At 47.0% G+C, this 21,987-nt stretch overlaps 1 protein-coding gene across 1 annotated transcript; it reads right to left on the bottom strand.

Moving 5' to 3' along the window:
- Positions 1-4,186: 4,186 nt before the first annotated feature.
- On the bottom strand, positions 4,187-21,577 carry BLVRB (biliverdin reductase B). The gene is made up of 5 exons (XM_007536716.3): positions 21,419-21,577; positions 14,895-15,059; positions 14,666-14,755; positions 11,861-11,989; positions 4,187-4,439 (listed from the first exon to the last, which is right to left on the bottom strand). Exons 1-5 carry the CDS (start codon positions 21,495-21,497, stop codon positions 4,282-4,284), a joined length of 621 nt encoding a protein of 206 aa, XP_007536778.1. The 5' UTR covers positions 21,498-21,577; the 3' UTR covers positions 4,187-4,281.
- Positions 21,578-21,987: the final 410 nt, after the last annotated feature.

Raw genomic sequence — 21,987 nt, 5'->3', positions numbered from 1 at the left:
GTAATAAGCCTGGTGACAAAATGAAATGATGGTATCTTCAAAAACAAAATACATGGTTGGGGAAGTAGCTTAATTGGGGGAGTACTGAACCTTCTTTTTCCTCCTTTTTAAAATTTTTATTACCTTTATTTATTTATTAGATAGAGACAGCCAGAAATCAAGAGGGAAGGGGAGGGTGATAGAGAAGGACAGAGACAGAGACACTGGCAGCCCTGTTTTACCACTCATGAAGCTTTCCCCCTGCAGGTGGGAACCGGGGGCTTGAACCCGGGTCCTTGCACATTCTAACATGTACACTCAACCAGATGTGCCACCACCTGATTCTTTTCCTCCTTTCTTTAAGATTTTATTTATTTACTGGGCTGGGTGATGGCACAACTGATTAATCACACATATTACCAAGCGTAAGGGCTGCGTTTGAGCCCCATTTTTCCTCCTGCAGGGGGGACACGTCACAAGTCGAGAAGCAGGTCTGCAGGTGTCTCTCTCTTCCCGTATTTTCCCTTCCTCTCTCAATTTCTCTGTCCTATCTAATAAAAATTAAACAAAACAAACAAACGAAAATAGGAAAAAATGGCCACCATGAGGTGGATTCAAAGTGCTGGCACTGAGCCCCAACAATAACCCTGGTTATAAAGAAGTGACTTTCTTTATAAATGAGAAAAAAATGAGAGAGAGCCAGCCACTCTGGCACATGTGCTGCTAGAGATTGAAATCGGAACTTCATGCTTGACAGTCCAATACTTTTTTTCCCCTCCCCCTCCACCCTTTTTTTTTGTTGTTGTTGCCATTGTTTTTATCTGGAGTCTACAGTGCCACTTCCTGGACCACTATTCTCTTTCTTTCTTTCATTAAAATTTTTTTTTTGTTGTTTTTTAATATTTATTTTTCCTTTTGTTGCCCTTGTTTTTTTTAGTTACCATTGTTGTCGTTGTTAGACAGGACAGAGAGAAATGGAGAGGAGGGGAAGACAGAGAGGGAGAGAGAAAGACAGACACCTGCAGACCTGCTTCACCGCCTGTGAAGCAACTCCCCCTGTAGGTGGGGAGCCAGGGGCTCCAACCGGAATCCTTCTGCCCGTCCTTGCTCTTTGTGCCACCTGCCTTAACCCATTGTGCTACCTCCCGACTCCCTCTTTCTTTCTTTCTTTCTTCCTTTCTTTCTTTCTCTCCTTCTCTCTCTCTCTCCTTCTTTCGCCTCCAGGGTTATTGCTGGGGGCTCAGTGCCTGCACCATGAATCCACTGCTCCTGGAGGCCATTTTTTCCCATTTTGTTGTCCTTGTTGTTGCCATTGATGTTGTTGTTGGATAGGACAGAGAAAAATTGAGAGAGGAGGATAGAAAGACAGACACCTGCAGACCTGCTTCAACACTAGTGAAGTGACCCCCCCCCCCCCCCGCAGGTGGGGAGCCAGGGCTTGAACTGGAATCCTTACGTGGATCATTGCGCTTTGCATCCTGTGCATTTAACCCGCTGCGCGACCGCCAGACCCTCTTTTCTTTCTCCCCCTCTCTCTCTCTCTGCCTCCAGGCTTATTGCTAGGACTCGGTGCCGGCACTGCGAATCCACTGCTCCTGGAGGCTATTTCCCCCCCCCATTTTTGTTGCTCTTGCTATTATTATTGTTAATGCCGTTGTTGTTGGACAGACAGAAATGGGGAGAGGAAGGGAAGACAGAGAGGGGGAGAGAAAGATAAACACCTGCAGACCTGCTTCACCACCTGTGAAGAGACTCCCCTGCAAGTGGGAGCGGATGTGTGTGTGTGTGTGTGTGTGTGTGTGTGTGCTTGAACCGGTATCCTTATGCTGGTCCTTGCGCTTTGCGCCACCTGTGCTTAACCCGCTGCACTACCGCCCGACTCCCCCTTTCTCTTTTTTATATATAAAAATAGGAAGATGAGGAGGGGTGAGCAAGAGAGGGAGAAAGAGATACCTGAAACTCTGCTTCACTGTTTGTGAAACTTCCCCCTTGTAGGCAGAGTCTGAGGGTCTGAATCTGCGTCCTTGAGCACAGCAATGTGCCTACTCTACCAGACATGCCACCCCCTGAAATATCTTTTTTTAAAAAAAATATTTATTATAAAAATTTTGTTTATTCCTTTTTGTTGCCCTTGTTCTTTTATTGTTGTTATCGTTGTTGGATAGGACAGAGAGAAATGGAGACAGGAGGGGAAGACAGAGAAGGGGAGAGAAAGATAGACACCTGCAGTCCTGCTTCACTGCTCGAGCTGGGATCCTTGCACTGGTCCTTGCGCTTAGCGCCACATGCACTTAACCCGCTGCATTACCACACAACTCTCCCCCTTGAACTTTCATATCTGAGGTCCCAGGCTCCATGCCTAGCACTGCATATACTGCAATGGTGCTCTGCCTTGTCTCTGTCTCATGTGAACCTCTATCACTTATATGTAATAAATCCAAAAAAAAAAAAGTGATCTCAAACATGAGGTCTTGAGTTCAATTTCCAGCAGCACACGTACCAGAGTGATGTCTGGTTCTTTCTCTCTCCCCTTATTTCCTATCTTTCTCCTTAATAAATAAGTAAAAATATTTAAAAAAAAAAAAAAGAGAGAACCAGCAGAATAGTTCGTTTGGGTAGCCCACCTGCTCTGACATGTATTCAACCAGGTTCACATGGAGAGAACTAGAGAGCGGGGGAGATAGCTTAATGGTTATGCAGACTCTCATGTCTGAGACTACAAATCAATCCCCTGTACTACCATAAGCCAGAGCTGAGCACTGCTCTGGTAAAAAGAAAAACTAAAAAAAAAAAAAAAACTAGAAGGGATTGGGCGGTAATGCAGGTGGTGCAAAGCTCAAGGACTGGCTTAAGGATCCTAGTTCGAGCCCCCGGCTCCCCACCTACAGGTCTTCACAAGAGGTGAATCAGGTCTGCAGGTGTCTTTCCTCCCCTTTATCTTCCCCTCCTCTCTCCATTTCTCTCTGTCCTATTCAACAATCTAACAACAAAGACAGCAACGACAACAACAATAACAATAATTATATAACAACAATGATAAACAACAAAGGCAACAAAAGGGAAAAAATAGCCTCCAGGAGCTGTGGATTCATAGTGCAGGCACTGAGCCCCCCAATAACCATGGAGGCAAAAAAAAAAAAAAAAAAAAAAAAAAAACAACTAACTAGAGTGATGGTCTGCGTTACTATGCATATGACCCAGGTTTGAGCCCTGCCATAATATATGGGAGATGCTGTGGCACTAGGAGGGATTACAATTTTGTGGTTTTCCCTTTACTGTGTCCCTCAGAAAGAAGACAGAGAGATGCTGTAGCACTGGACCTGCCTCTGTTGCTATGACACATCCCCTGTGATTCAAGGGCTCTGCTACACTATCTCTCTGGCCCTTCCTGGCTGATTCTCTTCAAACCAGGTTTCAGGTGAGACCCCTCTTCCACAAAGTCTTTTTCGGTCCTTAAGCTGGTCAAGACAACATCCGGGCTGCCATTGGCCCTCTGTACTTCCTCCAGCAGAGCCCTTGTCACCTCAGTTGTCTGTCACTGTTTGGGACAGGGTGTCTACCCACCTGCCTGGGAAATGCCCGAAGGCAGGGCTCATGGTGATCTTGGTCAACACTGGGCACAGGACAGAGACTCAATATGCCGGCACCTTGGAGATGAAGGAATGATGAGCCCAAGAAATTTTACAGAGGAGGAAGGAAGTGGTGCACCTGGTTAAGTGCACACATTACAGTGCACAAGGACCCAGGTTCAAGCTCCTGGTGTCCACCTGCATGGGGGAAGCTTCACGATCGGTGGAATGAGGCTGCAGGTATCTGTCTTTCTCCCTCTCTCTCTTTTGAAAAGTATTTTTATTTATTGGATAGAGACAGAGAGAAATTGAGAGGGGAGGAGGAGACAGAGTGGAAGAGAAACAGAGAGACATCTGCAGCCCTGCTTCACCACTCATGAAGCTTTACCCTGCAGGTGGGGACCAGGGGCTTGAACCTAGGTACCTGTATACTGTAATGTGATTGCTTAACCAGGTGTGCCATAGCCTGGGCCCTCTTTCTCCCTGTCTCTCCCTTCCCTCTCAGTTTCTGTTTGTACCCAATAATAAATAAATAAATAATTAAAGTGGAAAAAAAAAAAAAAGGAAAGGAAATCTTACACAAAGGCAGCTAGAGACACTGACATGGCCACAGAGATCAGAGAAGAGACACCACTGGGGTCTTTAGAACAATGGGAAGCTCTAGCCTCGCCTCTAGATTTATTGCTCCCTTCCTGGGTGCTCTTCAATCCTCAGGGTGCCTTCGGCCAGCACCCTACTCATACTGGTGAGAGGGGTAGGTTCTGTGTCCATCGTACTCGTTGGTGGTGAGGCATCGAAGCATGAAGTGGCCGAGGTCGTGTTTGGAGATGACCCTCGAGGGGCCCCGTCCATCCAGGGTCACGGTATAGGCCCCAGTCAGCGGCTGGTCACCTGCAAGGTAGAGATGGAGGTGCCGGGTGATGCAGGTGCCTTCCCCACTCCACAACATGCTGTCACTCTGCTGACTGTCCCCAGGAGGGCCCAGGTAGGCCTGTTGCTCATCTGTCCCAGGTGCTGGCCATGAGCAGAGCCGTCCCCAAGTCCAAGGTGCTAGTCTGTACCCTTTATTTCATTCCACACATCCTTAGCTATGACTTCTATTTCTTTATTATTATTTAAAAATAATATTTATTTTGGATAGAGACAGAGAGAATTTGAGAGGGAAGAGGGAAATTGAGGGGGAGATAGTATAATGGTTATTCAAAAAGACTTTTATGCTTAAGGCATAAAAGTTCCATTCCAGGAGTCAGGCAGTAGCACAGTGGGTTAAGCACATGTGGCGCAAAGCACAAGGACCTGTGTAAGGATCCCAGTTCGAGCCCACGGCTCCACACCTGCCGGGGAGTCGCTTCACAGGCGGTGAAGCAGGTCTGCAGGTGTCTATCTTTCTCTCCCCCTCTCTGTCTTCCCCTCCTCTCCCCATTTCTCTGTCCTATCCAACAACAACGACGTCAGTAACAACAATAATAACTACAACAACAATTTAAAAAATTCGGGAGTTGGGCGGTAGCGCTGCGGGTTAAGGGCACGTGGCACGAAGCGCAATGACTGGCTTAAGGATTCCGGTTCGAGCCCCGGCTCCCCACCTGCAGGGGAGTCGCTTCACAGGCGGTGAAGCAGGTCTGCAGGTGTCTATCTTTCTCTCCCCCTCTCTGTCTTCCCCATCTCTATCCATTTCTCTCTGTCCTATCCAATAACATATAAATAAATAAAGTTAAAAAAATTTTTTAAGAAGTTCAATTCCTAGCACCACCATAAATCAGAGATGAGCAGTGCTCTGGTAAATAAATTAATTTAAAAAAAGAGAGAGAGAGAGTGAGAGAAAGTAAGAGATCACTGCACCAAAGCTTCCTTTAGTGTATTGAGGGTTGGACTTGAAGCTGGGTTGCATGCATGACAAAGCAACACATTACCCATGTGTTCTATTTTGCCTGCTCACCCTTAGTTCATTTTCTACACACACACACACACACACACACACACACACACACACACACACACACACACACACTGACAACAGAATTTAGCTATTGAGCAGACACATGCAAGATCCCACTAGGAACTGTGATATGTAGGGCCAGGTGATGGCACACCTGGCGGAGCCCACACATTACAATGCAGAGGGACCTGGGTTCAAGCCCTCTGGTCCCCACTTTCAGGAGGGAAGCTTCACGAGTGGTGAAGTAGAGCTACACACACACACACACACACACACACACAGACACACACACACACACATATATATATATTTGCCCCTTCCCTCTCAATGTTTCTCTATCCAAAATAAATAAACAAAACTTAAAAAACAAAACAAAACTGCAGGCTGAATCCAGTCAGTTTCAGGTCCTAAAAGAAAGGTAAACGACAGTAGTTTTATAGATTGACCCCCCTTCTTCTCCTTTCTCTCTTTATTCCTCCCTTTTTCCCTTTATTTCTATTTTGAAATGTTTTTATTTAATTAATTTGATTTTTAATTTATTTATTCCCTTTTGTTGCCCTTGTTGTTTTATTGTTGTAGCTATTATTGTTGTTGTTATTGACGTCGTCGTTGTTGGATAGGACAGAGAGAAATGGAGAGAGGAGGGAAGACAGTGAAGGGGGAAAGACCTGCTTCACTGCCTGTGAAGTGATCTCCCAGCAGGTGGGGAGCTGGGGGCTCAAACCCGGATTCTTATGCTGAGTCCTTATGCTTCACGCCATGTGCGCTTCATCTGCTGCGCTACCGCCTGCCCCCCCCCTTTCTTTTAATTGTTTTTTTCCTCCAGGGTCATTGCTGGGTTCGGTGCCTGCACCATGAATCCACCGCTCCTGGAGGCCATTTCCTCCCCCTCTTGTTGCCCCCTTTGTTGTAGCCTGTGACCACCATCATTATCATTGTTGACGTTGTTCATTGTTTGACAGGACAGAGAGAAATGGAGAGAGGAGGGGAAGACAGAGAGGAGGAGAGAAAGATAGACACCTGCAGACCTGCTTCACCACCTGTGAAGCGACTCCCCTGCAGGTGGGGAGCCGGGGTTCGAACTGGGATCCTTATGCCGGTCCTTGCGCTTAGCGCCACCTGCGCTTAACCCACTGCGCCACCGCCTGACCCCCTCGAGTATTTATCTGTTGGGTAGAGACAGAGAGAAATTGCAAAGGGAGGAGGAGGAGAGAGAAAGAAATCTTTTTTGTTTTTTTTAATATTTATTTATTCCCTTTTCTTGCCCTTGTTTTTTATTGTTGTAGTTATTATTGTTGTTGTTGATGCCATCATTGTTTGACAGGACAGAGAGAAATGGAGAGAGGAGGGGAAGACAGAGAGGGGGAGAGAAAGATAGACACCTGCAGACCTGCTTCACCGCCTGTGAAGCGACTCCCCCTCAGGTGAGGAGCCAGGGGCTCGAACCGGGATCCTTATGGAGGTCCGTGCGCTTTGCACCACGTGCGCTTAGCCTACTGCTCCACCGCCCGAACCCCTATTTTTAAGATTTTATTCTGATAGGACAGAGAAATTGAGAGGAGAGGAAAAGAAAGAGAGACACCTGCAGCACTGCTTCACTGCTCATGAAACCTTTCCCCTTGCAGAGCTTGAACCAGGAGGGAAGGTTTCCTGAACTGTGAAGCAGTGCTGCAGGTGTCCCTCTCTCATTTTGTGCAGGGTCTTTGTGCACTTAACTAAATTTACCACCACCTGCCCCTCTTTCCTTTCCTTTTTTCTTTCTTTCTTTCTTTTTTTCCAAGATTTTATTTATTAATTAACAGTAAAGTTAGGAGGAGAGAGAAAGAATCAGACATCACTCTGGTACATGTGCTGCCAGGGATTGAACTTGGACCTTATGCTTGAGAGTCCAAGGCTTAATCTGCTGTGCCACCTCCCGGACTACTGTCTTTTTTCTTTTCTCTGCTTCCTTCCTCCCTTCCTTCCTTTTTTTTTTTTTTTTTTTTTTTTTAATTAAGCAGAGCACTGCTCAGCTCTGGCTGATGGTGGTGCGGGGGATTGAACCTGGGACTATGGAGCCTCAGGCATGACAGTTTTTTTGCATAACCATTATGCTATCTAACCCCGCCCTCCCGGCATCATCTAAGTTCATTTCCCAAGTCTACGCTCGACCGGACTGGCCAATATATGCGGATATCTTCGCCCATCCTGTCCAACAATTGACGTCTCCTCACCCAATCTGGTCCCCTACGCCTACACTGAACTTCTCTGTTCCAGTCTCTTGGAAACAGAGTTGACAGTCAGCTGAGGTAAAGAACAAACACCTCATCACAGACCCCTCAAGCGTCAACCCGGCTTTGACCTAGCACGTTATGATCGGGCCCTCCTCAATCGCTATCGAACAGGCCATGGCCGGTGCGCCGCTATGTTCCACCGCTGGGGAGCCAGAGATGACCCGAACTGCCCCTGCGGCTCCAGACAGACTATGACCCACATAGTCGACGACTGCCACCTCTCCAGATTCAAAGGAGGTCTCGAAACTTGACATCAGGCTCAACCTGACGCTGTTGACTGGCTACGGAAGAAGGGCAAACGCTAGAAGAAGAACCCCGCCCTCCTTCCTTCCTTTTTTTAAAAAATATTTTATTAGTGAGAAAGATAGGAGGAGAGAGAAAAAGAACCAGGGGGCAGATGGTTTAAGCATAATGGTTATGCAAAAAGACTCTCATGCCTGAGGCTCCAAAATCCCAGGTTCACTCCCCTGCACCATCATAAGCCAGAGTTGAGCAGTGTTCTGCTAGAAAAGCAAGAAAAAAGAAAAGAAAAGAAAAGAAAAGAAAAAGAACCAGACATCATTCTGGTACATGTGCTGCCAAGGATTGAACTCAAGACCTCATGCTTGAGAGTCCAATGTTTTATCTACTGTGCCACCTCTCGGACCACCTCTACCTACCTTCCTTCCTTCCTCCTTTCCTTCCTTCTCTTTCTCTCTCTCTTTCCTTCTTTCTTTCATCACTGGGACTTCACCTGTCAGCAGGCAGATGAGGGTGTGTGGGGAGAGGGAAGAAGAGCACTACAGCTTCTCAGCGTGCTGGGGGTGAGCAGAAACCTGTGCCATGTGCTGGAGAGTAGGCACACTGTCCAGGTGAGCTATCTTGCTGTGGGCCAACTTTCATTCTGAGCCATAGCACAGCACTGGAGCTTCACCCCCACCCCCCAAGTATGGTGCTAGGGTTTGAACCTGGGCTTCGAGAATGGCAAGGCACATGTCCTCTCCAGTGAGCTAGCCCTCTGCCCCCTGACTTTATATGTTGCAATTGTGGGTGCTCTGTTCAACACAGATAACTAAGCCTTGTATTATAAAGGAGATAAAAGTCCAGGGATATTTCATAAATCAGCATTAATAAGTCACTAATAAAAAAAAAGTCCAGGGGTGTAGCACAATGGTAGCACACTGGACTTGAATTTGAGAGGTCCCAGGTTTAATCCCCAGTACCACCAATCACCACTGATTGCTCAGTGGTGCTCAGGCTAAAGGAACAAAAAGGCTGGGGGGTGGGGGGTTAGGGGAAGTGGGAAGGAAAGAAAACAGAAAAAAAGTAGCAGGGGAGATGACACAGTATTAAGCATTAGCCTCTTAAATTTGAAGTCTAGTTTGATCCCTGGCATATGCCAGAGTGATGCTTTGGTTCTTGCTCTCATTAATAAATAAAATATATATTTTTTCTCTCTTTTTAAAAAATTTTTATTTATTTTCCCTTTTGTTGTCCTTTTTGTCTTTTTTACTGATATTGTAGTTATTGTATTGTTGTTAGATAGAACAGAGAGAAATGGAGAGAGGAGGGGAAGACAGAGAGGGAGAGAGAAAGACAGACACCTGCAGACCTGCTTCACCGCCTGTGAAGCGACTCCCCTTCAGGTGGGGAGCCGGGGGCTCAAACCGGGATTTTTATGCCGATCCTTGTGCTTTATGCCACCTGCGCTTAACCCCCTGCACTTAACCCGCTGCGCTCCCGCCCGACTCCCAATAAAATATATTTTTTTAACAAATATTTATTGTGGTCCGGGAGATGGTGCAGTGGATAAAGCATTGGATTCTCCAGCATGAGGTCCTGAGTTTGGTCCCCGGCAGCCCATGTACCAGAGTGATGTCTGGCTCTTTCTCTCTCTCCTCCTATCTTTCTCATAAATAAATAAATGAATTCTTTTTTTTTTTAAATAAATGAATTCTTAAAAAAATTATTTATTATGAGAAAGATAAAAGAGGGAAAGAACCAGATTATTATTCTAGTACATGTGGATTGAACTCAGGACCCCATGCTTGAGAGTCTAATACTTTATTTCCTGTACCATCTCCCAGACTACAATAAATAAAATATTTAAAAAAAAATGTTATTGGAGGGGCAGGGTGGTGGTGCACCTGGTTGAGCACATGCATTACAATGCACAAGGACCCAGGTTCAAGCCCCCGGCCCCCACCTGCAGAGGTAAAGCTTTACGAGTGGTGAAGCAGGGCTGCAGGTGTCTCTCTGTCTTTCTCCCTCTCTATCACTCCTTTCCCTCTTGATTTCTGGCTGTCTCTATCCAATAAAGACAATAATAAATAAATAAATAAAAATGTTATTGGGCTTGGGAGACAGCATAATGGTTCTGCAAAGAGACTCCCATGCCTGAGGCTTTGTGGTCCCAGTTTTTTTTTTTTAAGAGTTTTATTTATTTATTAGTGAGAAAGATAGGAGGAGAGAGAGAGAAAGAATCAGACATCACTCTGGTACATGTGCTGCTGGGGACCGAACTCAGGACCTCATGCTTGAGAGTCTAGTGCCTTAGCCACTGCGCCACTTCCTGGACGACTGTGGTCCCAGGCCCAGGCTTATCCTTAGCACCACTATAACCCAGAGCTGAGCAGTGCTCTGATTTCTCTCCTTTCTCTCTCTATATATGAATCACTCTAATAAAAACAAAACAAATATTTTTAAAGGTTACTTATCTGTTGATGAAAGAGATTAAGCAAGAGGGAAAAACCAGAGCACCTCTCTATCGCATGGGGTGCTAGCGGTTGACCTTTGGACCTGATATTTGAGAATCCAAGACTTTATCCACTTGTCACCTCCCAGGTCCCAATGAAAAGAACATTTAAGAAAGAAAGAAAATTGGAATATGAGGTCAGAGGTAGTGCAGTGGTTAAAGAATTAAATTTATAAGCATGATGTCCTGAGTTTGATCTTAGGTACTGCACTGCCAGAGTGATGTCCTGATTCTCTCTTTCCCTCATAAATAGGTAAATCAGAGTGGGTGAAATAGCTCACTTGGATATTACACTGCTTTGCTCTGTACACACAGCCAAGGTTCTAACCCAGCCCTCACTGCACTGAAGGAAGCTTTGGGTGGGTTGAATAGTAATATACTTGGTTAAGTGCAGGTATTACCATATTCAAGACCCCAGTCCCCACGTGCATGAGGAAAGCTTCATGAGTGGTGAAATAGTCTGTCTTTCTCTCCTTTATCCCCTTTCCCTCTCAATTTCTCTCTGTCCTATCAAATAAAATAAAGAAAAAAATTAAAATGAAGCATTGGAGCTATGGTCTCTTTCTCTCTCTGACTCTTGCTAATCAATCAATCAATTAGTCTTGGGCTGGGGAGAGAGCATAATGGTTGGGCAAGACATTCATGCCTGAGGCTCTGAGGTCCCTGATTCAATCCCCAGCACCACCATGAGTCAGAGCTGAACAGTGCTCTAATCTTTCTTCTTCCTCTTCTTCTCCTCCTCCTCCTCCTCCTCCTTCTTCCTATTTTTAAATTAACGAGAGCACTGCTCAGTTCTGGCTTATGGTGGTGTGGGGAATTGAACCTGGGACTTGAGAGCCTTAGGCACGAAAGAGAGCCTTAGGTTCACCTGCTGGGGGAAAGCTTCATGAGTGGTGAAGCAGGGCTGCAGGTGTCTCTCTGTCTCTTTTCTTCTCTATCACCCTTTCCCTCTTGATTTCTGGCTGTCTCTATCCAATAAATAAAGATAATAAAAAAATTTTAAAAATAAAAATATATATGTTAAAAAATAGAACATTTAAAATAATTCTTTAAAAATAATGAATCAGTCGTCTGGAAAATGGCTAAAGCATTGGACTTTCAAGCATGAGGTCCTGAGTTCAATCCCTGGCAGCACTAGTACCAGGGTGATGTTTGATTCTTTCTCTCTCTCTCATTCTTCCTAAATAGATAAAAATAAAGTCTTTAAAAAATAAATGAAAGAAAAATCAAGAAAGAAAGGACATACAACAAAGAAAGAAGAAGACAAAGAGTGTGGGGGGAGAATCTTTGCAAAATCCCCGAGGTCTGGAAGGTCTTCCCAGGGAACAGAGGGCAGAGGAGGGTGAGCAGTTCCCAGCACACTCACCGATGTGGGGCGGCATCACAGCCACGTACTTCAGGCCTGACTCCTGCAGCACCTTGTGCATCCGGATGTGGTCGTCAGTCACGGCCTGCAGTCTAGGGGGCACTTTAGCTGGGTCCCACAGCAGGAAGGCTGTGGGACGTGGGGAACACAGGGCAAGGTCAGTCAAAGCTTGAAAGACAGCCTGGTTAAGCCTCTTGCCTGCCAGTCTGGTGCCAGGACAAAACCTGGGTGGCTCGGTGGGTCCAGTGTAGGGCTTGCATATTAGAGGCCCTGGATTCGATTCCTGCTCCTGCATATGCCATATGTTGGTGTCTCTCACAGTCAAAAAATTTCCTCTCCTGTATTCAAAAGTATCTCATATTTAGGGCTGGGCGGTGGTGCACTCAGGTGTCTCTCTCTCTCTCTTCCTATCTTCCACATCCCTTTCTATTTCTCTGTTTCTAATAATTAAATAAAATAAATAAACAGAGCTAGCCACCTTAAGAGGAAAATCTCATGTTCATCAAAAATAAATGAGAGGCTGGAGAGAGAGCACAATGGCTGTGGAAAAGACTTTCATGTCTGAGGCTCTGAGGTCCCAGAGTTGATCCCCTGCACCACCATAAACCAGAGCTGAACAGTGCTCTGGTATAATAATAATAATAACAATAATAATAATAAAAAAAAAGAAAAATAAAGATTAAAAAAAAACCCAGGAGGTGGTACAGTGGCTGCAGTGCTGGACTTAGAAGCAAAATATCCTGCGTTTGCTCTTCAGTATGTTCCAGAGTGACGCTCAGGTTTTCCCTCTAACATAATAAATACTTCTTCTTTCTTTCTTTTATCAGATTTTGTTTATTAGAAAGATAGGAGAGAGAGAAAGAACCAGACATCACTCTGGTACATGTGCTGCTAGAGATTGGACTCGGGACCTCATGCTTGAGAGTCCAATGCTTTATCCACTGCGCCACCTCCCGGATCACAATAAATACAAAGACAAATCCCTATTATTTGGACTGCCAAAATAACTCACTTGAATTTGCTTTGCCATTGCTTTGCCAAGCACATCATCCAGTGTTCAACCTGCCTCCCAGGTGTCTTTCCATCACCACCATCATTATTTTGCCACCAGGATTTTCACTGGGGCGTGGTACCTGTATCATGACACTCTTCCTCAAACCCCAGAGGTGGAGAGGTCCTCATGTATGGTGATGTGTGCATTGTACCAGATGCACCACAGCCTATCCCTCCTTACCCACACCCTTTATGAAAAAAAAAAAAAAAAAGACATTCTAGGGGCTGTGCGGAGGTGGATTTGATTGGGTGCACACATTACAGTGTGCAAGGACCCAGGTTTAAGCCCCTAGTCCCCACCCACAGGAATGTAGCTTTACAAGTGGTAAAGCAGTGCTGCAAGTGTCTCTCTGTCTCCCTACTTCCCTATCCCCTCTCAATTCCTCTCTGTCTTATCCAGTAAGTAAATTAATAAATTAATTAAAAAAAAAAAAGACATCCTAGTGGTGAAGCCCCAGTGATGACAATACATGACACAAAACAGAAAGAGAAATTAAAAAAAAAAACAAACCCCCCCAAACTAAAGACTCACCATGCCTTCCAGTGATTATAGACTAAATTCAAGACTCTCCTGTGTCTCCTCCTGTCTCTCTGGTCCAGCTCATGAAATCCTGAGCAATACTCACTCAGCTCCCAACTCCTGCCCTGACCAAAGTGGCAGCAGCCTCCTCCCTGCCTCCTACCCCTGTCTATCTCACTCCCCAGTGCTCCTCTTCTCTGCTCAGCCTCACCTCTGTATGGAGAATCAATAGCTCCTGATCCCTCTATCACAAACTCACCACAACCCCTCCCTCAGCCACTCCCCTTCCCTGGGAGACAATTAATATTTTGAGACATGAAGGGGAGGCGTGGGGATCACAGGGACAGTCCAGTGTCACACTCGCAATATGCCAGCCACAGTGACCACTGGGCCTCCCTGGGCCTCCCAGCACTTAGCCACAGGAGGGGGATGTCAGGAACAGCTACTGTTTACTGTGCACTTACTATATGCCACCAGGGGTACAAGACACAGAGGAGTCTGGGTAGGATTAAGGGGAATTGGTGCTCGAAGTGCTTAGACAGTGCTCAGTACAAAGTAAGTGCTCAGTGAACACTAATGTCAGTTATGTTAACTGATTGTTCTGGATGCTGATTGGTTAGAGCTCCTTGGGGGTAAGGGCCTGGGTTGTGTCCCCCCAGCTCTGCTCACCAGAAGAGAAAGACAGACTCAGAAGCTGCCTCTGGCTTCTTAGGAGGTGGTCCCTGAGCCTGCTCTGACTCTCTGCTTGCCCCTTTCCTGTCCCCTTCAACCCCGAGCCCAATGCCAGCCACCACCAACACCCCCATTCCAGCTCCAACCCCCCTGCTTCCATTCCAACCTGACCCCTCTCATTACATCCCCCAATTCCACCCTGACCCTTCTGATTATACCCTCTAACTCCATCCTGACCCCCTGCATGTGGCCCCAATTCCATTCTGACCCCTACCCTAACCCCTCTGACTATGCTCCCAATTCCACCCCAACTCCTCTACCTGGGACCTCCAATCCCAAATTCCATCTTGACTCCTCTTCCAGAGATCTACAATCTCTGTGACCCCTCTGCCTGTGTCTAATCCTACTCTGACCCCTGGCCTTGTGACCTTCACCCCAGCCAGTCACTGTGGGATGACAGCTCTGTCCACTTGCCCCACTCCCTGGGTGCCCGCACACAGCCGGTGCTCAGTCTGTGCACAGACAGTAACTGGAGCTCCACAGGTCATTCCTCCACCCACCCGAAGTGCAGGCCACGACCTTGTTCACGCCATGGGCCTTCATTGCCGCCACAATGTTCCGGGCACCTTCCGACATCACTGTGGTGGGACCTTAGAGGGGACAGAGAGTGGTGGTCACTGCTTGGTGGAGGTGGCGGAGGCAGAGGTGGCAGGGGCGGAGCTGGGGGTGGGGTTGGCCTGGGGGGCAGAGGTGTAGGGGTGGGTCGTGGACAGAGGGGGTGCACAATACTAAGGTCGTTGCGGGTGCCCAGCAGCACGATGACCGCGTCCTGCCCGGCCACTGTCTTTTCCACATCTGCCGCCTGCAGAACGTCCCCGACCACCACACGGGCAGGCAGGGGCCCCTCAGAGGGCAGCCGGGATGCATCGCGCACCAGCACGGTCACTTCATAGCCTGCAGGGAAAAGACAGAGAGGCAAGTCAGAGGGCTCCAGGTTGGGGTCCTGGAGGGTGCAGTGAACCCCCAGGCTCTCTGTCCCCAGACAGAGGTCTTCAAACATTTCATACCCAGGGCTGGTAGTCAGCGGCTGTAAAGATAAGAATACTTTTGTGAGGGGCGGGGTGGTGGCGCACATTATAGAGCACACACACTACCAAATGCAAGGACCCAGGTTCAAGTCCCCAGTCCCCACCTGCAGCGAGGGAAGCTTCATGAGTGGAGAAGCAGTGCTGTAGGTCTCTCCCCACCTCTGTGTGTATGTGTGTGTGTCTTCCCCTCACTCTCAATTTGTCTTATCAATATATATATACATATATGTGTATATATGTATGGGAATATTTTTGTGGGGATGGGGAGATAGCATAATGGTTACAGCAAAGACTCTCCTGCCTGAGGCTCTAAGGTCCCAGGTTCAATCTCTATCACCACCATAAGCCAGAGTGCTCTCTCTGTATCTTTCTCTCTCTCTCTCTCTTTCATACTCTCCAGGTAAGGGACATGCTTTGCATTGTGCCTCACCCAGGTTCAAGCCAGGGCCCTGCATTGAAAGTGCAATAGCACCAGAAGACAGTCTGAGGATGACCTAGTGCCATGGTGCATGCCTCTTTCCCTCTCCTTCTCCCTCTGGTAAAAACCAACCAACCAACCAACCAACCAACCAACCAACCAACCAATCAACCAACCAACCAACTAAACAAAAACCTGGGAGGTGACACAGTGAATTAAGCACTAGACTCAAGCACGAGGTCCTAAGTTCAACTCCTGACATTGCCTTTCTTTCAGTTCCCCATGCTGCCTCCTGAACTTTGCACACGCAGCACCCCCCTGCCCCCTGCCTGCAACACCCTTCACCCTCTCCCCCTGCCAACCATCCCCACCACTGTGCTCCCCTGTCATCACTCCTGCCCTACTTATGCTGACATGGGGTAAACCAAGAGCCCCGTGGGCCAGAGATGGGGCTACCATCTCCCTGACTTTCTGCTGGTCTGGCTTTTATGTAGCACTGAGGAATGAACCAGAGGCTTTGTTGCATGCACCCTACTACGAAGCAGCCAGCCTGGTTGTTTTTTAAATTCTATTTCGAGTAGAGAGGAGGAAGGAGTCAGACACGGAGAAGAGAGGAAGAGACACCAAAGTATGGTTCCATCATCCATGGAGATCCCTTTAGTACTGCCTGTGTGATGCCTCATGGAACCCAGGGCCTCCTGGGATGGCAAGGCATATGCTTTACCTGATGAGCCATCTCCCGGCCCCTGGTTGTTTATTCTGAGAGATTTGCTTATCATTGTGTGTGTGTGTGTGTGTGTGTGTGTGTGTGTGTGTGTGTGTGTGTGTGTGTGAGAGAGAGAGAGAGAGAGAGAGAGAGGAGAGAGAGAGAGAGAGAGCACCACTCTAGCATGTGCAGTGCCAGGATCAAACCCAGGGCACCAGGGCTAGGAGATAACTCACCCCATTGAATTCATATTTTATAATCCATGAGTATCAGGGTTCAAGCCCCCAATAAGAACACCTACATAAGAACACCGACACAGAAAAGTTTGACAAGTAGTGGAGCAGTCTTGTGGTGTCTCTTCTTCTTTCTCTGCCTCTTACCTTGTATGAAAAACATAAAAGGGCTAGGCAGTAACACACCCAGCTGAGTGCACACATTACCATGCACAAGGATCTGGGTTCAAGCTGCTGGGTCCCCACTTGTAGAAAAGCAAAGCTGCAGGTATCTTTCTTTCTTCCTTTCTTTAAAAAAATTTACTCATTTATTTATTATTGCATAGAGACAGAGAGAAATTGAGAGGGGAGGGGAGACAGAGAGGGAGAGAGACAGAGAGACACCTGCATCTCTGCTTCACCACTCATGAAACGTTTCCCCTGCAGGTGGGGGGGCAGGGACTTGAACCTGTGTCCTAGCGTATTGCAATGTGTGTGCTTAATCAGGTGTGCCACTGCCTGTCCCCTACTAGGTGTCTCTCTTCCTCTCTCTACCTCCTCCTTCTCTATTAAAAAAATAATAAAATGGGAGTCGGGTGGTAGCGCAGCAGGCTAAGCGCAGGTGGCTCAAAGCGCAAGGACCAACAGAAGGATCCTGTTTCGAGCCCCCAGCTCCCCACCTGCAGGGGAGTCACTTCATAGGCGGTGAAGCAGGTCTGCAGGTGTCTTTCTCTCCACCCTCTGTCTTCCCCTCCTCTCTCCATTTCTCTCTGTCCTATCCAAGAAAGACAACATCAATAACTACAACAATAATAACTACAACAACAATAAAAAAAACAAGGGCAACAAAAGAGAAGATAAAAAAATAATAAAATAAAAATAAATCAATAACAAGTGGGGGCACGGGAGACAGCATAAAAGTTATGCCAACAGACTATCATGCCTGATTCTCTAAGGCCCCAGGTTCAAACCCCCCCCCCCCACCATTATAAGCCAGAGCTGAGCAATGCTTTGATAAAAACAAACAAACAAAACCTGATTTTCAGGATGGGGCAACTGACCATTTTCAAGTAATTGGGCTGTGATCACATGGCTTAGCCAAGGCCAGAGGACTGTTTATCTCATACTGATTTCGTGCAGGTATTGTTCTAAGCTCTTTACATATATTTTCTTCCTTTAAAAAATTTTTAAAAAAAAAATGCTTTTCTTTTTTTTATATTTATTTTATTTATTTATTCCCTTTTGTTGCCCTTGTTTTATTGTTGTAGTTATTATTGTTGTTGTCGTTGTTGGATAGGACAGAGAGAAATGGAGAGAGGGAGGGGAAGACAGAGAGGAGGAGAGAAAGATAGACACCTGCAATCCTGCTTCACTGCCTGTGAAGCGACTCCCCTGCAGGTGGGGAGCCGGGGTTCGAACTGGGATCCTTATGCCGGTCCTTGTGCTTTGCGCCACCTGCGCTTAGCCCGCTGCACTACAGCCCGACTCCCCCCAATTTTTTTTATTATTTATTTATTTGGCTAGGACAGAGATAAATTGAGAGGGGCGGGGAAGACAGAGAGGGGGAGAGAAAGACACCTGCAGACCTGCTTCACCACCTGTTAAGTGACTCCCCTGCAGGTGGGGAGCCAGGAGCTCGAACCGGAATCCTTGCTCAGGTCCTTGTGCTTCGCACTATATGTGCTTTTAACCCAGTGTGTTACCGCCTGGCCCCTTTCCATCTATTTTCTCATTTAATTATCACAAAAGTCCCTAGGGCAACTGCTTGGGGTTTCACCTCCACTTTACACATTAGGTACACAGATGGAAAAGCATTTCACCACAGAGGGGCTAAGTGACAGAGCTGGGGATTGAAAGCAGATACAAAGAATCAGTAAAGTGCATTAAAGCTTTACTAATTCAGATTATTCCTTTTTCTTGGGGGTGGCCAGGGTGGGTGGACATCAAGTATACCTGATGAAGAGGCTGCTTTTCAGATTCACGGTGGGAGTCTTTCTCGCTTAGAATAAATTTTATAGACAACCAACTCTCTTTCTCACACAAACCTACACATACATGACTAAAACAAGTTTTATAAAAACCAGCAGGGCAGGGGTAGATAGCATAATGGTTATGCAAACAGACTGTCAAGCCTGAGGCTCCAAAGTCCCAGGTTCAATCCCCTGTACCACCATAAGCCAGAGCTGATCAGTGCTCTGGTAAAAAAACAAAAACAAACAAAAAAAAAGGGCAATAAAAGGGAATAAATAAATAAATAAAGATAAAAAAAAAAAAAGGAGTCGGGTGGTACCACAGCAGGTTAAGTGCAGGTGGCGCAAAGTGCAAGGACCAGCATAAGAATTCTGGTTCAAGCCTCTTCCCCTCCTCTCTCCATTTCTCTCTGTCTTATCTAACAACATCAATAACAACAATAACTACAACAATAAAAAAAATTCAGCAGTTTAATGTGTAACACATTAATACCACGATGACCAAATATATATATATATATATATATATAGTGGTCCGGGAGGTGGCGCAGTGATAAAAGCTTTGGTCTCTCAAGCATGAGGTCCCAAGTTTGATCCCTGGCAGCACATGTGCCAGAGTGATGTCTGGTTCTTTCTCTCTCCTCCTATCTTTCTCATAAATAAATAAAATCTTAAAAAAAAATATATATATACATATATTTATTATTATTTGCCTCCAGGGTTACCACTGGGGCTTGGTGCTGGCTAACTACATACAAATCTACTGCTCCTGACGGCCATTTTTTCCTCCCTCTCCCCATTTTATTCGATAGAACAGAAGGAAATTTAGAGAGGGGAAAGGGAGATAGAAAGGAAGAGAAAAAGACAGTCATCTGCAGACCTGCTGCAGGCAGGGAGCAGGGGATTGAACCCAGGTCCTTGTGTAGGTACCCGTACATAGTACTATGTATGTTTAGCTGGGTCCCCTGGGGCTATATATATTTCAGAACTCACTATGACCCAAAGTCTGAAAAGCACCAGATTGAAAATACCCTACAAAGTAGGCATTATAATATGATTTTTAGGATAGGGAAAGTGAGGCGATTTTAGGTCATTGCATGTATTCAATAACTTGAGGTAAGAGCCCCCCAGTTAAGTTCCTCAGGGTACAGTTCCAGCTGTGGCCAGCAGGGTGACTAAGTGGAACTCAGTGGAATTTGGGATTAAGGGAAAGGTAGTAACAAGGAAATCTGACACTTGGGGTGACTCAGCATCTCTCAACTTCCTCCCCAGAAGTGTTTATGAGCAAATTTATTTCTTCCCTTCCTACAAGTCAAAAATCCTTACTCAGTTTTTCTGGGGGGCGGGTAGCGAGGTAGAAGCAAGGGAACTAAGGAGGAACTTTCAGACAAAGTTCTTATGGGAGGGTTGGGCGAGGAGATAAGGGTGGGGTCCTAATGGTTTCCACTTTGGGAGCACCCAGATAGTCACTATCTTAAGTCACCAGGCCAGCAAGGGTAGGGCCCTTTATCTGAAAGTCCCAGTCTTGCTGAGGACTGAAAGTCTGGACTGGTGGTGGTGTGGTGTGGAGTGATGCTCTTTTTCTGGGGTAACTCTGACTTTCAGTCCTCATAGATGTTTTCGGGACTGCTCTCCCCCAGTCCTCACTCATGCCTGCACAGTCACAGAAATCTGTTTTCCCATGTCAGCTTTTTCAACTACCAGCCTTGGTGCCCAAGCCAAGAGCCATTGGACTTTAGTCATTAAGCAAGTAGTTTGGGTTCAAATCCCAGACTGCCACTTTTAGCTGTGTGATGTTGCACAAGTCACTCTTTGGGCTACAGTTTCCTCATCTGTCAAGTGCAGTGGGCCAAGTTCCCACCCTTATAAGAGTGCAGTGAGGAATTAACAGAAGAGGGCTAAGGAGATAATCCTAATGGTTATAAAAAAAAGACTTTCAGGGGAGTTGGGCAGTAGTGCAGTGGGTTAAGTGCAGGTGGTGCAAAGTGCAAGGAGTGGTGTAAGGATCCTGGTTGGAGCCCCCGGCTCCCAACCTGCAGAGGTGCCCCTTCACAGGCTGTGAAGCAGGTCTGCAGGTGTCTGTCTTCCTCTCCCCCTCTCTGTTTTCCCCTCGCCTCTCCATTTCTCTCTGTCCTATCAACAACATCAATAACAACAACAATAACTACAATACTAAAGCAACAAGGGCAACAAAAGGATATAAATAAATAAATATATATATATATAAAAAGACTTTCAGGCCTGAGGCACCAAGAGTTCCAGGTTCAGTCCCAGCATAACCATAAACCAGAGCTGAGAAATGCTCTGGTGTCCTTCTGTGTATCTTTCTTTTCTTTTCTTTTTTTTTTTATTTTAAAGATTTTATTAATTTACTAATAAGTAAGACAGGAGCAGAGAAAGAACCAGACATCACTCTGGTACATGTGCTGCTGGGGACTGAATCAGGATCTCATGCTTGAGAGTCCAATGCTTTATCCACTGCACCATCTCCCGGACCACATTTCTGTGTATCTCTCTTTCTTATTCACATACACACACGCGCGCGAGTTAACACAAGCAAAGAGAGAGAGAGGTGATGACCCCTGGCTGGATGTGTTAGTAACCACCACCACCACCACCACCACCACCACCACCACCACCACCACCACCACCACCACCACCACCTTTAGAATAACATTCCATAAGCACCCTGGATTTAAACCTGTCTTCACAGTCACCCAGGCTCCCAGAGCCAGTTTCAATTCTTTGGACTCACATAAAGATGGACCTCATAACGTGCACTCACTTCTGTCACTTGCTTTTACCCTGGGGTCCACGCTCCAAGGCACATAAGGCCCCAAGAAGCCTCGATGCCTCCCACCCCATGAAGCCCTTTCCTAATGCTCCGCAGTGACGCCCCCCGCCCGTCCCAGCTCATGCCTGCTTGCACCGCCTGCGCCAGGGTGGTGAGCCCGGTGTTGCCAGTGGCGCCGAAGATCGCAATCTTCTTGACGGTCATGCTGCGCAGTCCTGGAGTCTCGGGACGCGTGGAAGGGGACTAGCAGGGGGATAGTCTTCTCGCTCGCTCTTCAGCATGACGAATGGGGCGGGACCTCCAGAGACCACGCCCCGCCTGCTTTTGGCTTCCGAATGGGGCGGGGCCAAAAGACCACGCCTCCTGTGTGAGGAGCCCTGGAGGACTGGCTCTTCCGAAGGTCACCCCTCCCACTGAGCAGAGCGGAGTGAGCGTGGTGGGCGGGGCCGTTAGTCTTGGAGTCTAGTCAGGGGCGGGGCCAATAGGCCACGCCTCCTGACTGCAAGTACGAGTTGGTCAGAGTAGCCAAGTGGTCAAGCCCACAAGGAGGAGGCACGGGATGGCCAATGACCACGCCTCCTGGGGGGGGAAAGCGAAGTGGGCGGGGCTCCAGTCTCATTCGCCCGCCTCCCTGCACCACCCCCTCTCTAGTACCCGGAGGCGTGGAGGTGTCCCGCCACCTAGAGGGACCGGG

This window comes from Erinaceus europaeus, chromosome 2 (genome assembly GCF_950295315.1).
Source record: "Erinaceus europaeus chromosome 2, mEriEur2.1, whole genome shotgun sequence".
Lineage (NCBI taxonomy): Eukaryota > Metazoa > Chordata > Mammalia > Eulipotyphla > Erinaceidae > Erinaceus > Erinaceus europaeus.
Note: the sequence above shows the minus strand (reverse complement) of the source record. Positions and strands in the feature narration are given on the sequence as shown.